Here is an 18,708-nt window from a genome sequence, read left to right as displayed (position 1 = left end):
AAGATGGAAAAATCTCCAAAAGGCATCAAATGACAGATTAGACATTCGTCACAAAAGGTTAGATTTTATTTCCATCATTTACACTTTCAAAATAACCGAAAACAAAAAAATTGCCTCTGCAAAAGTTTGGGCACCCTGCAGAGTTTATTGCATCCCCCTTTGGAAAGCTGAGACCTGACAGTGTCATGGATTGTTCTCAATCATCGTCTGGAAAGACCAGGTGATGTCAATCTTAAGGTTTTGAATGCCCAGATTCATCTGACCTTGCCCCAACAATCAGCACCATGGCTTCTTCTAAGCAGTTGTCTGGAAAACTGAGACTGAAAATAGTTGACGCTCACAAAGCAGGAGAAGGCTATAAGAAGATAGCAAAGAGTTTTCAGATGCCAATATCCATCCAGAAAGACCTGGCAGACACTGGAGTTGTGGTACATCATTCCACTATAAAGAGATACTTGTACAAACATGGTCTTCATGGAAGAGTCATCAGAAGAAAATGTCTTCTACGTCCTCACCACAAAAATCAGCGTTTGAAGTTTGCAAATGAACATATAGACAAGCCTGATGCATTGTGGAAACAAGTTCTGTGGACCGATGAGGTTACAATAGAACTTTTTGGCTGCAATGAGCAAAGGTACGTTTGGAGACGAAAGGGCACAGAATTTAATGAAAAGAACCTCTGTCCACCTGTTAAGAATGGGGGTGGATCAATCATGCTTTGGGGTTGTATTGCAGCCAATGGCACAGGGAACATTTCACGAGTAGAAGAAAAAATGGATTCAATAAAAATTTGGACACTAACTTGATGCCATCTGTGAAAAACCTGAAGTTAAAGAGAGGATGGCTTCTACAAATGGATAATAATCTTAAACACACCTCAAAATCCACGGTGGATCATATCAAGAGGCGTAAACTGAAGGTTTTGCCATGGCCTTCACAATCTTCTGATCTCAACATAATTGTAAATCCATGGATAGACCTTAAAAGAGCAGTGTGTGACAGACAGCCCAGAAATCTCAAAGAACCGGAAGACTTTTGGAAGGAAGAATGGGCGAAGATACCTCAAACAAGAGTTGAAAGACTCTTGGCTGGCTACAAGAAGTGTTTCCAAGCTGTGATATTTGCCAAAGGGGGCAGTACAAGGTATTAACTCTGCAGGTTGCCCAAAAGTTTTTTGTGTTCTGTTATTTTGAGTGTAAGTAAACACATAAAATCTAACTTTTTGTGACATATACTACAAATGTTTAATCTGTCATTTGATGCCTTTTGGAGATTTTTCCATCTTTTCTTGGCTTCTTTATGCACATTAATTCAAATTTTTACCTGGGGTGCCCAAACTTTCCAACCCCACTGAATGTAGTCACCATTAGTTTCTGAGACTGTATTACACTATTCACTATTCACAAAAGTGTTTATTCAAAATCATCCAATGTTCGTCATTCATGTTTTTTAGAGTGTATAGTAGACCAACAATACTTCTCAAAAGTACACTATGTTTAGGGTCCAACATGCAAAACAATTTGTTTTTAATTATTTATTTGGGCATATTTTCCTTTTATTATATAGTGACAGTAGACAAACAGGAATGATAGGAGAGAGATGGGGATGACACGCAGCAAAGGGCCGCAGGTCCGGACCCGAACATGGGCCACTGCAAAGGACTCAGCCTACATGGGGCGCACACTCTGACTGGGTGAACTAGAGGTCATCCCGAGCAAAACCAATTTAATGTTTTCCAGAATGTCCTCTGTGCAGTTTTAATACAGTATGTCCTAGTGTTTATTTGGGGGGAATGGCCATCTTTGTAGTGCTATATGCAGCCCAGCATGTTTCATTGTTTGGAGCATCATCCGTTAACATTTATGTTTTTATTTTGTTGTAACTAGAGCTTAATTCTCCTCCTGACGCCACTCTGCACTGTAGTTTGGAGATGGAGGCATACATGTCTGATTTAAGAAACTTTTTAACCATCTGCGTGGTTATAGTTTACACAGTTTTCACTCGGCTTCTGTCACACTTAATCTAAAAAATGTTCTGCTACACAGCTGCCACACAGCTGTGAACTGCCATTTGTTAATGAAACTTAATCATAAACAAAGGGCTGCAACTGAATAAAGATGATCCAGTTATATTACTGTAATAACACAATGACTTATATTTTAGTTGCATCAAATCCATGAAAGTGTTAACAAGATTTGCAAATGATGTCTTTTTTTCTGTAGATATGATACGTTCCAGTGCACCAACACACTTGCGCACACAGACATAATAAAAAACACCAGGATCTTAATTGGGGTATTTACAATTTGTTGTGAAGAATACTAACCTCCAAGGTGAAATTTGATTTTGTTCTGTTGTTAATTTAACTTACATGCTAATACAAGCTATAAACACATGCTATCAAACAATGCATTGTTTCTTTGCCATTATAAATCTATAGAGTCAGTAAAACATGAACCATAAGCTGATATTTCAGGCAGTTAAAGTGTTAAAAGGAAGCATTAATGCAACAGTCCCAGACAGAAGCCAAGATTTATCTAGAACTCATTTAATTAATGAACAAGGCAACTTGTTTACCTCTGTGCCTTTCTATTTTACCAACCCCTGTCTGTATCTTTGTTCTCTTTCCACCAGTGAATTTCTCTTATCCCACTGTGTTTTTCTTTCTCTTCATCTTTTGTCCTTTCTCTTAGAGACAGTTGCTGAGTTGCATTCGTGGTGGGAACTGCCCGGGACCCAACGTCAGCTCGCTGCAGTTGCCTGGAGATGTGAATTTCTTCGCCAACCAACTGGCTGTGCCCACCATGGAGTTTGCCTTTGAGCAGACCAAAGCGGAAGAGGTACCCAAGCCAAAACACCAATGTTTTCCTTATTTTTTAGTTTTTTATTAAACTTCCTCTGCTCTCATTTTGCCTGCTGGTGACCTTCAATTTTCAAAACGGGTTTTATGCTAATGTGTATGCTCACTGAAGGGCAGAGGAGCTACTCTAATTCATGCAAGGCACAGTCACACCTTGTTTCTCAGCTGTGAATGGATTTATTTGGATAAACTGCTGAGTTTGCCATGGACCACCACTTTTAACACCACTATGTTTTATCTTTAGCTCCTAATTGGAAGTAAAACTCCTGCTCGGTGAAAATGCACACACCTGTCAGTTGTCTGTGTGTATCATATGCTGAGGAAAAGTGTTATTTTTAAAGGCACCAACAGTTTGTCACTGCAGTGAATTGTCCAGTTTTGACACATTTGGGAATAGATAATCACCATTTGCAGCCTATAAGACGAATAGTATTATTTAGACTCTGCTTGACACACTGCAATATGGATTATGCCTCTATACAAGCAACACATGCACATCACAGAGCTTACAAATTATGCATGCCCCATTTACTTCCATTAAAAATGCAGTATTGATGTTTGTTGTACTGCCTTGGGGTGGAAACAGAGATTTAGCCTGCGCTAAGTCGGCCCACTCAAATTTGGAACTTCTGGCTAGGACGGCAACTTTGAGCTTAATTAGTGCGAGATAGCTTCATGATGTATATCCGCCCTCAAGGCATCCTCAAAACCTGAAAATAATAGGTAGTGGAGGGTGAAATCTGCAGCACTGGCTTTAGGAGGAAAAAGAAAATCTAATTGAATCAAAAGCATTCAAATGCATAAATATGCTTTTGTCTATTAGGGGAAAGCCCAGTATGCATACAATAGCATTAGCTTAATAGCCTTTAAACTAAACTTGCTGTGTTACACATCCGTGCCAAGCTCCAAAATCACATTTCCTGTATTATTTCATTTCTTTACTTTGACTTTAGGAAAGCTAAGAGAGAGAGCGAGCAGAAGTCATATACTGTACATATTGCAACATACTGTTCTTTATGGACTTCTTCACAAGGAAAGCTGTACTGTACTATATGTTGTTTGAGAATCGGGAACTGTAATCAGTGTTTCCTCTAGGTTGACTGGCGGGTGGTTCGGTGGACAGCACAAAAAAATGTTTCTTTCAAAGTTGGTTCCTCTCTAACTTTGGTTATTTCTTACAAGCAATGAAGCATTTAAAGGTCTGGTGCAGTGCTCACTCCATATAAACACTACATTATCTCACTTCCAGCAAACCTCACAGAGAACAATGAGGGATGCTGTGCTCCGACTCCATTTTTTTCTTTTTGTTATGAAAATGACAGGTCTGGCTACTCCGCTTGTCATTGGTCAGCTGTCAAAAAAGCGCTTGACGTAGGTTTTTTTTTTTAGACGTTATTGAAAACACGGTTTACTCCATAGGATTATAATGTAAAACAGATGCTGGCAGCTTAAAAAAAAGAGTGTGAACACAACCTCATTCAACTGCTTTAACTGAGATATTCTCTGGTCCAGCTTAGCTAAAAACACAACCCTGAACACCCTGTTAAGAGTGGACAGCATTCACTCACCTCATCTAGTCCACAATATACCAGTGAGCCAGTTCCTGCAAGTCAGAAGAAATTGTAGCACCACAATTGATTTTATGTCAAAAGCAGCCTATCTAGGACATCGTTTTGAACAAGGTTAAATCTGACATTACCAAAGCATGGGATAGGGCTCTAAATAAATATTGTGCCTCATTATTAAAGACCTAAGTCAAACATAACATCCAGAGTACTTTCTTCCACCTGCGATACTCCAGCAGTAGGAAGAATGAAAAACGTTATTCACAAGCATTGGCATGCTCTGAAGAGTGACCCTACGCTCACAGACATCTGTGCTAAGCTGCCCGGGTTTATTTTTAGGCGTGTCCACAACATCATGACTGATTGGTCCACTCAGACATGACCAACCCACCCCTGACCACTTGGCTTCCCAGCCCACCCCTGGGTTTCTATAAATGTGGTCACTGTGCACAATGTTTTAACTCGACCAATGCAAAACAATTCTCATATCCCATATCTCACTGGCAAGAAATACCCCATCTCTTCATTTATCTACTGAAACCGTATGCACGTAGTGTACCTTCTAAAGTGTCCTTGTGGACTGGCCTATATAGGCCAAACTAAACGTCAACGCAATGGCAAGGCACTACAAGCAGGCCAATAATGGCTCCCCTGCATCGCTGAGGTTCTAGGGAATCAAAAAAAATTACACGTCCACCCAGGGGTGGTGATATCATTAATGAATCCCTTTGCAGGGAAGCATTTACATACACTTGACACTTCACAACCTCTATGTCTAAACAAAGAATTTAATTTAACTTGCTTTCTCTAAAGTAAAAGTATGTCAAAATATAGTATTTAAAGGACCCATGGTATGGACATTTCACTTCATAAGGTTTTTTAACATTGATATGTGTTCACCCAGCCTGCCTATGGTCCCCCAGTGGCTAGAAATTGCATCCTGCTCTGCCTTTGAGAAAATAAAAGCTCAGATTGGCCGATCTGGAATCCTGCTCCTGATAAGGTCATAAGGAGCAAGCTTACCTCTCCTTTCTCTGCTTTGCCTGCCCAGAGAATTTGGCCTACCCATGAGAGAGAGACATCATGGCTTTCAAACGAGCAAAGTGGCAGTTGGTCAAGGCCACACTCCCACCCTCCACCCCTCTCCTCCTCAGTAGCTACAGACAGAGAAATGCCATGTCTCAAGGAAAGCTCATTGTGGGCCCGGCTCTAGTGGCTGTAGTTCTGCAGCAAGGTCGAATTTTGGGACTTCGGATACAGTATTGGGGGACCACTAAGGTCTATTTAAAAGAGACTTCAGATACGATTTTAGGGGACCACTAAGGTCTTTATAAAAGAGACTTCAGATACAGTATTAGGGGACCACTAAGGCCTATATAAAAGAGACTTCAGATACAGTATTAGGAGACCACTAAGGCCTATATAAAAGAGACTTCAGATACAGTATTAGGGGACCACTAAGGCCTATATAAAAGAGACTTCCAATACGATATTAGGGGACAACTAAGGTCTATATAAAAGAGACTTCAGATACGGTATTAGAGGACAACTAAGGGTTATATAAAAGAGACTTCAGATACAGTATTAGGGGACCACTAAGGTCTATATAAAAGAGACTTCAGATACGGTATTAGAGGACAACTAAGGGTTATATAAAAGAGACTTCAGATACAGTATTAGGGGACAACTAAGGCCTATATATAGCATCCAAACAGCACCATGCCATGGGACCTTTTAAGATGAATATACCACTATTCCCACTGTATTGTAAACATGTCATGCTTCTTATCTATCAACATTGTTGTTATTCACTTTTGACCTGTTTGTAGGCACCTATTTAATGACTTATTAATGAGTGTAGCACCTTGGTTGAGATGGGGGTATCTTCAGGTAGCCAACGCCCCCTTTACGCACAATCACACAATTGATGATTCTTGATGATTGATTGATGATTCTTATCAACGGCTCCATTGTCCATTCTCCAAGGACTCTGATGAAGATGTAACTCTACATTAAAACGTTAGTCACTGTCATATACCTTAAAAAATAAAAATCAAACTATAAATTAAGAAGACATCTGTGTGGCACCGGCAATTTTTTTCTTTTACTCTACACTGTTTTGTCCTGTCCTGGTTGCACCGGGTTGTTGTGGTTTGCAGAAGCGAAGAGAACTCTCTATTTTCTGCTACAACACTGAATTTGTCAGTACGTTTGCATGTCGTTCTTTACCAAGCCTGTTTGTAGCCATAAGGCCACCAACAACGTTCATTTTGCTCATTAACACACTCAACTGTCCAGCTGTTTCAGATATGAACTAACCAGACAGTTACCATGTTCATGGACTCACAGCAGTGTGTCAATGCAGTACGGCAGTGTGAAGGCTGAAAGAACAGCGCTACGGACGAGCGTCTAGCTAGTCCACACAGCATCCCGGGATGGGAGACAAATGTGCTCTGGTTTATTGACCTTTTTATTTAAAGCAATCGCATCGTCTTGGCGAGAGGGTGGTGCCAAGCACCATGAAAAGCCGCTGTGCCTCTGCAAAAATGCCTCGGGAAGGAACTCATTTTAGTTATGCAACAGAAAACTCAGATAGGACAGATGGTCTAGCTAGCTGTCTGGAGTTACCCTGCAGAGAACCATAGTCCTCAGAAATCCACCAGAGTTTAAAATGCCAACACAAAGGAAGCCAAAGGCAATGGATATCCGGCCTAAATGAGTGAAATCCGGTGGAATTTCCGTCGGCAACGGAGCAATCTAGGTTATAAATGCTAAAATATGATCCTGAATTCAAATTATACGCCTATGTCCTAATGATGATTTCCAATTGGCCATTATTTTTCAATTGCTTAGCTATAATAGTGCTGCATACTTTTTTTAAATTTTTTTGCAATAGTACATGCAGCAAAGATGTTGTGGACTTGGTTCTTGTTTTATTTATTTTATTAACTTTATTTTCTGACAAAAAAAAAATCAGTTTGGACAAATAATCTACATTCAGATGCTTGGTGTACAGTCCCTGACAAAAGTCTTGTCGCTTGTGTACAAATTGACCTGAAGTGCCGCTGAAATATATTTCTAATCAAGATTTATTTACAAGAAATGGCTTATTTTAATCCCAACAGCTTTTGTAATAATGTTTCAGTGCAAAAAGAAACTGTCAAAAAGTATTCTAATATTCACAGCTTGGTAAAGCCTATTGAGTCAATTTTTGCAAAGACATAAGTGTTGTCGCCTTGTCATATGAGCTTCACCTGTGACTAATAATGGATCAATTAGGTCTCAGGTGTGTATAAAAACAACCCCAGTACACTAGACCTTCACATCAACTGCAACTAGACATCTGCAAACACCCTGAGACTAAAGTTTTGATTATCAAGAGGCTGAAGACCAGATCCACTGCTGATGTGGCAGACACCTTCAATAGGTCTCAGCGTCAAGTACAGAGGATTAAAAAAACATTTGAAGACACTGGAGATGTTTATGACAAGCCCAGGTCAGGCAGACCCACTAAGACAACTACTCGAGAGGACCGTTTGTTGGCTCGAAATGGCCTCCATGGTCAAATCAGTGCCCAGAAGCCAGCACTAAACAAAAGACAATTGAACAACCGTGTGGCATTTGCCAAGGCCCACAGCTTGCTAAAAGGATGGACGCTGGAGAAGTGGAAGAAAGGGGATTTTTCAGATGAATCTTCTGTTGAATTACACCACAGTTGCCGCAAATATTGCAGGAGAGCTACTGGAGCCCGCATGGATCCAAGATTCACCCAGAAAACAGCGAAGTTTGGTGGCGAAAAATCATGGTCTGGGGTTACATCCAGTATGGGGGTGTGCGAGAGATTTGCAGGGTGGAAGGCTGCATTTGAATCTCACAGCACCGCTATTTAATTTGCTGACATATTTTAGTATTTGTAGTAAATTTGTTCAATTTATGTATAGGCAACAAAACTTTTGTCTTGCCAAAATTTGACATTTCTGTCTTGTTTAAATAATAAATCTTTTTTTAGTGAAACTAATTAATTTCAATGCATTGAACATCATTTGGGAGGGTTTTAGCTTTTCATATGAGCTATTTCTTACACCAATTGATTAATTAAAAGTCAGGTTAATAGCAGGTGTTTCTACAAAATAGATAAGCGACAAGACATTTGTCAGGGACTGTATATGGGCCCAGGGATGTATCTTAGATGGTGAACTCAACTGTGAGGAGAAAGGTCTTACATCCTGTTGGAGATAGGTAGAGCAGTTACCTGCATTATCACATAATGGTACCTCCCCTCCTCGATAACACTCTCCTCTTGCGCTATTTAATGACAAAGTTACATTGTCACAACGTAGACACAGTTGTATATCAGACGTGTTGAGCAGTGTATCACCGTGCTGAAATAGTGACATGATTTTTATAATTTGACAGCCTTCTTATGTGAATGTTGTGCTACAGTGGTTTCCTGCATGTGCACTGTGTGGGCCGAAGAGTAAGTTTTGAAAGGCAGACGTCTTAGCACCTAGCAACATAATCATTAAAAACTTATTTTGTCAGTTTGTATTTTTTTGGTTAAAACAATTGGGGCCAACAACATTGTCAGTTTGTGAAACTTTTAGCCCAATTTTCCCCTCAGTTATTTTTAACAGTTCTAGCTGTCATATTTTTAACAGTCTTATTCTGTTTGAGTCATATCTCTCAATTTTTCTCCCACACACTGAACACAGATTGTGGCCTGCTCTTTGCTTTCCGCACCATGACACATTATCAGTGTTGTCATGGTGAATGGCCCTTATTTTAAGGACTAGGCATCAGAGCTGTGATACTGAGTTCCAAATTCTTTCCTACCCCAAAAGAAACCTGCACAAAGTATACTGTAGAATTGATGATTTACTCAAGAACTGTATTAAAGTAACAGTTTGTGGTATTTGTACTTTACTTGAGTATATTGATTTTATGTTGCTGTATTCCTCTACTCCACTACATGTTTTGGACTCATATACAACAGTTACTAGTTACTTTTCAGACACATGGGCAGCAACTCACGCATATTGGCACAAAGCAGCCTTCTTCAGGGTGGCATATACTATAAATATATTTAGATTTGTTATTATTTTGTTAACAGACAAACAACTTAAATGTGTCTTGGTGTAGAAAAGGGGTTTAACCTGCAGCAGAATATAAGCATTGACTCTGCTGCTCTGACTTTAGTAGGCAGTTCATTGTACCACTGTGAGGCCAAAACAGGGCATTGACTGGGATGACAAAAGCAAAGCGTCAAGGTTGCACCCGAGTGTAGGGTTTGAAGATGGCTTCGTGGAATGAAGTAGCAGTTGACTTCACTGCCCTGCATGTCAGCGCCAGTCAGTCTTGAGCTGGATGGGAGCTGCGACAGGGAACCACTGCAAGCAGAGAAGACGATTGGTGCCTGGCACACACTAAAAGATTTTTTAAATGTTAACAGATGCTGAAAATGTGAGAGACCCGACACACAACAAAGTGTAATGATAGAACAGTTTTGTTCTTATAGTTTGTGGAAAGCAACGATTTGGCCAAAACAGCACACCACACAATTCCATTAGCAAACACCCAGAGCTCTGAATCTCAAAACCATAAATCTTGCACGATCAAACATAACTTTAGAGTATACAAACTGCCCGGGCTGGTCTTCTGCTGGAGATCGGTGCTTTTTGGAGGTTACTCGCTGATAGGTCTTTTTGCACAGTAGCGCTGTTAGCGCTCCCTGTTTCCTCTATGCTATCTCTCCATCTGTGATCCAAAGATTTGCAGCATAAAATATAATGTTGACTGTGTCCTCTTCTACCCTCGGTGTTCCCTACATACCACAGGATGTCAGATTGTAAATACTGAACATGTATAATAGTTGCAATTTGAAAATAGGTGCGGCCTGGATGGACATGTGAAGAGATAAAGGGTACTAAACGTACTAACTAAACAGTCAATTTGTTCAATGACGGTACATATTAATAATAAAAAAAATTATAAATTGACCGCTCGTGGTAAAACTTTATAGCAATACCAATCACAAGGTCGGTGGCTGGATCCCTGGTCACTGCAGTTTACATGTGGACACTGAACCCTGACTTGTTCCTACACTATCGGCGTCTTAATGTGCATGAATGTTTATCAGTATGGCAGAGTTGGCCCCCAGTGTATGAATGTGTGTGTGAATGAACAGTGAATGGTACCTGTCGTGTTGAAAGTGCTTAGAGTAGTTGTCAGGACTAGAAAAGTACTACCTAAAATCAGTCCATTTACAAACCCCAATTCCAAAGAAGTTGGGACGTTGTGTGAAATATGAAATAAAACAGAATACAATGGTTTGCAAATCCTTTCTTAAGTTCAATTGAATACACTGCATAGACAAGCTATTTAATGTTCAAACTGATTAACTTTATTGTTTTTTGCAAATATTGAGTTAAGATTTATGAAACATGAGAACTAAACCAACACACACATACATATATATATATATATATATATATATATATATATATATATATATATATATATATATATATATATATATAATTTTTTTTCCTGCTACTGTTAGTGGAAAAGGTGGTTTAATCTAGAATGTAGAGATTATGCATTTGGCCCCTGAAGTTTACAAACATAACACATTGACGTCAAGTAATATAAGATTATTTTAGGGGGATATAAATATATAATAATATATGTATTCTTATTATAGAAAAGTATGTTCTCAGCTTAATTGAGACTCAAATCTGAGAGGGGCAAAGATTAGACAGGACACAGGAGAGTGTACTGAACTTGTTTAGGTAATCTATTGAAGCAGATACATATGGTCCCAACTACACACAACTTTTGCATCTGTGCGCCAGCATTGTTCAATTTTCCAAGCAGACCTCTGTATGTGATCTACTGTGTGTGTAATCATATTCATTCATCCTCATATGCCCAATAAACAGGGTTTTGGTGCTGGTAATGTGTTGGGAAACCGCCAGATGTTGTGTAGCAGAAGTGTGGTTCGTTAAACATTTGTTTTCTCGTTTAGCATCTGTTTTTCCGCTCACTACATGAAAGTTCTCGTCTGTGCAGTCATAACGATCCCAACAGTGTCCTGTGATTACTCACCCCCTGCAATTATTTTACAAAGTTTGTTTTAGAAAGTTTGCACAGTTGTTTAAGTTGGCTGAGGCATCACAAAGATGTACATTTATATTGGAGAGTGGAAGCGGAGCAACCTGTGTGAGTAAGGAGGAAGGGTGGGGGAACTCAAAGATTCTATCCAAAACACAGAATTTAACCCTCTGAGGACAAAGGACGCACTGGCGAGTCCAAGCAACTTTTGACAAAGTCCTACTCAAAAAGCGATCTTACAAATTTTCCTTTTAGTAGTTTATTTACTTTATTTTACTCACTTATTACGCTACTTTGTGAACCCAAGACTTTTCTAAACTCATTTCAAGCACCAAAACAAATTGAGTGTAGTTTTGTTTTCACATGAGGTTTGAGAAATATTTCTGATTTAGGGCCAAATTATGTCTTCATACATTGCTCTGGAAGAATTTTGGGCACCACTATAAAAAAAGCTGAGTTTTTTCTCAACAAAATAATATGAAACACATGGGTTTCAGGTTATCCTTAAAAGGAGACTTTGAGAACATATCTAAAAATGCCCTTAGACCTCAGAGGGTTAAAGAAAACTCACTTTTAAAAGTAATTTAGTAAATAGTTGTTTCCATCTTCCAAAACACCAGGAGCAATTGCCAGCTATGTTTTAAGCAAAGTTAGACCACAGACTATATACAGATCAGGGATGGCAAACTAATTTTAGTTCATGGGCCACATACCCCTAATTTGATCTCAAGTGGGCCAGATCAGTAAACCACTCCAGAAAAATCAGAAACTTTATCGTCCACAGAGATTCTTTTCAGCTTGATGTTGGCAAATGCAAGTTGCCGCTGCTTTGTCAGCCTTCTAAGTCCATTGTACGTAAAAAATAATATTACGGACTCAGGAGCAAGGGGTAATATTCTGAGAAAAAACTAAGAACTTTTAAACATTAAGTTGTAAATTTACTGAAAAAAAACTTGGATATTCTCTGAGATTGAAGTGATAAATTTGAAATTGGAATTAATTATTTTCACACTTTGCAATGTCATCCAGTGGGCCTCAATTGACCCTTTGGCGGGCACTTTGGCCATATGTTTGACCCCAATAATATAGAGTGAGTCCGACGCCGTCACTCCACATAAAACATCCCTGGGCCATATTCACTTCCAACTAACTTCACGGTGAATAATGAGGGCAAAACAGCATCACCAATCTACTCTCTGTCTATCTCTGTAACCGGTAGGCTAACAACAACATGTTCTTCACCTGTTTAACCAACTTTACCAGATAGTCAGACTGTCCTGTTATTACACGTGTGACATGTGACCTAACCACAGACACTTGCCTTGTGGATGTACTCAGGGTGGTGCCCTGCTGGGATTGAATAGTGGAAACACTGGAATCGATATATGGCGTTATATATGACATTTGCAATGTATCTTATGCCAGTTCACCTTCTGGGCACTGCCAAGGTGCCCTTGAGCATGGCACCGAACTGCAAACTGCTCTGGGTGCCTTTCCATGTGCAGCCCCCCCCTCCCATTCTGAATTCTCTCCATTTAGTGGATGTAGAGGAGCTGAGCATTTGTGTGTAATTCACGCCTGTGTGTGTGATGTGTGTAAATTGTAATTTCCCCTTGTGGGATTAATAAAATCGACATTATTCGGTTGACTAGTGCTATGCAATAGTCCAGTGTTAAATCTGATTTACCATTGGGTGTGATGTATATGGCTGACAAGGAAGTCCAATGAATAAAAAGAATGAGAATGAATGTACTTTGTTGATTGGCTCATTCACTGTCATGTTGTGCAACTAGCAGTGTAGTCAAGAAAACCGAGACCAAGTCATCACCAAGACCAGAATGTATCGAGACCAAGACAAGACTAAAACTTTGAGGAGTTGAGAGTGAAACAAGTCCAAGACCAGGGCCAGACCAAAGAATCTAAACATGCAGTATATACACAACCAGCTAATATGTATAGCAAATATTTACTAAATCCCTTTGGGTGAGGGGTGAAGAGATGTCTGCAGAATGTTGTTACAAAGGCAGATTGATAACATTAGCTAGCTAGCTTTAGCGTCACTTACACTTAGCTTACCTTTCTTTATGCTTCCTTACTAAAAGGTGTAGGTGATGTCGGTTAGCATTACATTGCAGAATTTACACACTGGTGTGTGTTTTCTTTTAGATGTTGTTTTGCAATTGAACTCTTAAAAAAATATATAAAATAAATAAAACGATTTGGCTGACATCTCCCAGACAGCTAGGGGCTTCTTCTCCTGTTGCCTAAGGTGCATTTGAAACATGAAGTTTTACATTCAATCACAGCAATGTCGTTAACGCATAAATCAGATGATACACAGGCAATTTAGTGATATCCCTGCGGGTGTTGTCTTTACCGGTCTTGAAATAAAATCCAGAGTCCTCTTAATCCGGGACCGAGCCAAGACAGAGTAAATATGTAGTGCCTCGAGTTCTACAACACAGGCGACCAGTCACGGGATGTGAGAGTCACAGGTTCCACTGGGAAGGTCTCAGCAGGAAGCTTACTCCTTCCAAATTAAATAAATAAAAATAAATTTTAAAAAACCTCTTTATTGATACAATCATACATTGTGATGTAACACTCAAAAAACGCATTCAGTGCATCTTTCTTCACCATAGTGCTCAGAAATCTGGAAGGACGATTCCATCCTGTAGGTGCTATGCGTGGGAGTTGTCTCTGACATGTGTCACCAAGCTGTTATATAGACATGCATATATATATAGCAGGTATGCAGGTCGGTGAGGTGTAAAAAGAATTTTTGACATCCTGTCATCTCTGGTGCTCCTTGGTTCAGGGCCACATACAGATTGAGGTGGGAATAGCAAAGGTTTCATAGTGCCAGAAGAATCTTCATCTTGACTTTGGCATGTACTCTGTGTCGATTGGAGGCCTTTGTTGCAACTCCCTCCAATTGTATCCGCTAAAAATGTAAAGACCAGGGCTGTGACATCTTGTGCTCTCCGTTACATCCTTAAACTTGTCTTACAGCATTGATGTCTGAAACATTGTGGGAAATAATAGACTGCTCTGCAAATGACTGGTGTCCGTAATCTATCCACCGTAACAACAACAAATTGTGCTTTCCTGGTTTATTTTCTTCTCCCACTACATCGGCAACAGCTGTAATTATCTCCGTGTAGATTTTAACCGACATGCCAATAAAATACTTTGTTTGACAGGCTGAGATACAAATCTGTTTTGTGTTCAAACAATAGGAAATGAAGTTCCAAATAACTGCTACCATTTTTTGACTCATTTTCCTTGAGTGTGACCCCTAAAAGGAGCTCTCTGTGGCAGAAAGACAACACAGTTAATCAGCCTCTTCCCCGTGTCCTCGGTCTGTCTCACCTGTTTATTGTGCATTTCCATTTTCCTTCCGGTGGTTTAGTCAGAAGTCCACCCTGCTGATTTAATGGCTGTTGCCCACAGATGCTCATGTTGTAACCTCTGTGTCTTGTAGCTGCCCAGCTGAGACGAGTGTGATTTGTTAAACCTGTTGAGCTCCCTGACACCTCTGTCGCAAAAGGCCAAATGTCCCAGCAGCATATACCTGATCCAAAATGTGTTTGACCTGTACAGACCCCAATAGACAGAGAACATCAACACTGGCAGCACCACCCTGTCTCCTAGAAAGGATTTTTACATACAAATGATTAGTATTATTTTCCCCTACATTAGACCTGATTTGATGCCGTAGCTTGTAGTTACTAGACCATTTGTAAACTTTTTTTATGGTCATGTACCTAGCCAAAGAATTTGAACATCGACAACTTCTCAGTCCCTCCTCTTTACTACCTCCTCTGCTAAAACCCAAATGGTCTCCTAACCCCCTCCCCCCACAAGCGAGAAAGAATGGGTATGCATGAGCAGTGATTGACATGCAGTTAGACAACCTCCCTGGCCCTGATTGGAGCATCTGAACCGGGAGCTGTGGATTTTTGCAAATCACACAATAGGCTGTAGGTGGTGCCGGAGGAGCTGGATTATTCACTAAATATGACAGAAAGTTAGTTTTAATAAGTCTTACCTACAGCATCTTTAAAGTGCAGCAGTGCTGTACATGCACTTTTTCCTATACTCATCAACTAAATTTTGTTTTTCATGCAATCCAGGCAAGTATTGCCAGTTATTACGTCTATATTGATCACAGGAAATATGTGGTTCTAATAACTTGTTTTCGCAGTGATTACTTGCAGGTTTAGTTGGCTAACCACTATAGATAGGGAGCTAACTGCTGACATGGTAGCTATATTCATAGTTTTGCGCCACAGCGGTGCAGAGGAGGGTCTGGTTAGTCCACACAGCATTTCATGATGGGTGACAAACGTGCTCTGGTTTATTGGCATTTCTTTAAACCAATCCTAATCGTCTTGGGCGCCGCTAGGCGTCATGTGGAGCAACAGTGCCGCTGCAAAATCGCCTCGGGATGAACTTGTTTTGGTGGAACACTTGTACGTTCAAAAGTTGTTTTAGTCGTGCAACAGAAAACTCAGATTGGACAGATAGTCTAGCTAGCTGTCTGGATTTACCCTGCAGAGATCTGAGGACCAGGTAACCATAGTCCTCAAAAATTCACCAGAGCCTAGAATGCCAACACAAAGAAAGCGGAAGGTAACGAAATTTGGCCGAAAAAAGTGACATACGGCATAATTTCCAGCGGTACCTGAACAATCCGTGAAATTAAAAGCCGTCGATATAGACTACTATATATACACAACAAGTGCCAATGCAGGAAGTAGGAAGTCAGAAAGTCAGGGTGTGGAGGCTGTGGTGAGAATGACTGCTATCAGCATTTCTTTTGTCAGCTGGATGTTAACTTGCTAGCTCGGAGAGCTATTGTGATTGATTGACTACCACAAGCATGGCAGGCAGCACCCTACAAACCACATATTTTGTGAAGACGGGTGGATAAATTTTGCTGTCCTGCTTTTCGGAGCGACCTGTATGAAGTATTGCTTGCAGAGATGTTTTCTAGGCCACAGTGTGATGACGCAATTCCCCGTTTTTCTGTAAAACAAGTGGCAGCGGAGTGGAAAGCGAGATATTACACATACATCCGTACACATGTCACTTAACAACTCATATTTGACAAGCTGCTTTGAATTTGGGAGCAATTTCTTCACACCATTTCTCCAGGAGCACATCAGGTCTTAATTTATCATTGGCTCTTTGGCAGGAATACTATTTTATTACATCCATTTCCAGTGGCATTTGTCCATTTTAAATATTTCTTAGACTGCATGGTAGACTGTAAAACACATTAAATGACGTCTTGTTAAGTGGCGGTAGGTATCTGTCGGGGCCTCCAACCATCCTGGAAGTCTGAAGCTGATGAGAAATGATAGAACGATATTACATCTGCATCCAACTCTCCCCTGCACAGCTGTCAGGCCAAAACTCCCTTTGGTGCATCAAACGGTGATGATACCAAGGAGCAGTCACGCAAGCTGAGGCTCCCTAACACACACCCATGTGCACGTTCGCATATCTCACATCTGACACATCTTACTTGAGGTATTTCCAACGACAACTTTGAAGATGAGTGAGGGTGAGAGGGCATGTGAATGAAGTCTGTGGATGGAGGAAAATATGAAGGAGGAAATATGTGGTAAAGTAAGAGTAAGGAGATGGGTTGTTAAAATCAATTAATCATTACCATATTCAATTTTACAAACCTCTTTCTCTTTATGATACTTTCTTGAAAGTCCTCTATACTGCACTTTACTTTACTTGGATTTAGCAGGGAATATACTGTAGCGCTGTTGCGGAAGGTCTGTCAATGCGGGACTACTTTTTCTGTTATTGGAGCCTGATCATTTGATCAAAGCCTTGTTATGAACCCTAGAATAGAAGTGAACATAGATGTTGTGTTGTTATTATTAAATTAACAGATTTAAGGGATTGTACTTTGAGTGTTTTTGCCTAACATAACATTCTGAGTGCAACACTAGTTGTACTCCCACAGGATATTTAAATATTCATGCTTTAAATATTTGTATCTCCTTATCTGTTTATCGGGCGATCAACTAACTTCCACGTAAGCCGACGATAAAGTACAGTCTCGCCGTAGCTGACTCAGCAGAAGTGATTTATTAATGGATGAGCTGTTTGGTCCAGTTAACACTATCATCATCAGCACTTTCTGTATGTCCAACATTTTATTTAGCTCCCCAAATACTGATTGTGAAGAAGATTGCTCACAATCTTTTCATGACAGAGCAGTTTGACAATGAAAGTGATTATTTATCATTATTATAAACACCTTCAGCGATTATTTGTATCTTAATGTAGGGTAAAACCGAGCACAGTTTGTCTCCTTCACTATATTCCAGTTGAAACCCTTGGGGAAACATTGTCGTGCAAACTTAACCTACAGTACGTGGTTTTAAGCCTCACCTCCACATTAGACTTTGACCACCTGAGGTTCAGAGTGTGTGCTTGTGTGTGAGTCAGTATCACATGTCTCTGTTTGACTAGCCAAATAAAAATCCTGGACTCGGACCAGTCGAGAGAGAGAGATTTTGGCTGGTTTGGTCAACAGTTTGAGGACTTGTTTGAGCATTCCTTTGCACTTTGCAGGCATCATTTGTAAAATAGAGTGTAAGGAACCTTGACTTTTTTCTCAAATTCCATATTGGATGTTCAACAAGATGGCATTGTACAGACAGAGATGGCTACCAGAGTAATCAACAGGCCTGCGTCAGTTTACAAAATGTTTGATTAATCTTTGGAACATGCATTGTGTATAACCACATTACATGCGTTTCTCTGACAAGTAGAGCCATAGTCGTAGTCATAGTGGACAGTCCTGAAATGAGCATTGATGACACATTGCGGAATATTGTACCAGTGTACATACTTACTGTATATAGTACCATTTTGTTTAGGACAGGTAAAGAATGAAACCAATGGAATAAGTGCCACTTTTACGAAAAAGGTAGAAATAAAAGAGAAATATGAAGGTTCATATTTACCTTGTATGTATGCTTCACACAGCATTGTGAACGCCTCACTGATTAGCATGTAGAGAGTATAAATTATGTTAAATATCTAGTAAAATATGTACTAGCATTCTTTCTTCCCCCCTCAAGTATGTTTAATAAGTCGCTGTTAAGTGATAGCAGGGGTGCTCTAAGTCCTTCTTTTCTG

The 18,708-nt window shown here is 40.0% G+C and overlaps 1 protein-coding gene across 1 annotated transcript in view; it reads left to right on the top strand.

The window, feature by feature from the left end:
* LOC116695372 (inactive N-acetylated-alpha-linked acidic dipeptidase-like protein 2) overlaps nucleotides 1-18,708 on the top strand; it is a 483,781-nt gene that overhangs the window by 297,272 nt on the left and 167,801 nt on the right. The window contains exon 11 of the mRNA XM_032525593.1: nucleotides 2,694-2,840. Coding sequence (XP_032381484.1) covers nucleotides 2,694-2,840 — 147 coding nt within the window. The remainder of the gene's footprint in view (nucleotides 1-2,693; nucleotides 2,841-18,708) is intronic.

The sequence above is a fragment of the Etheostoma spectabile genome, chromosome 9 (assembly GCF_008692095.1).
Source record: "Etheostoma spectabile isolate EspeVRDwgs_2016 chromosome 9, UIUC_Espe_1.0, whole genome shotgun sequence".
NCBI classification, from domain to species: domain Eukaryota; kingdom Metazoa; phylum Chordata; class Actinopteri; order Perciformes; family Percidae; genus Etheostoma; species Etheostoma spectabile.
The sequence above is the reverse complement of the archived record's forward strand: the minus strand, read 5'-3'. Positions and strand labels throughout refer to the sequence as shown.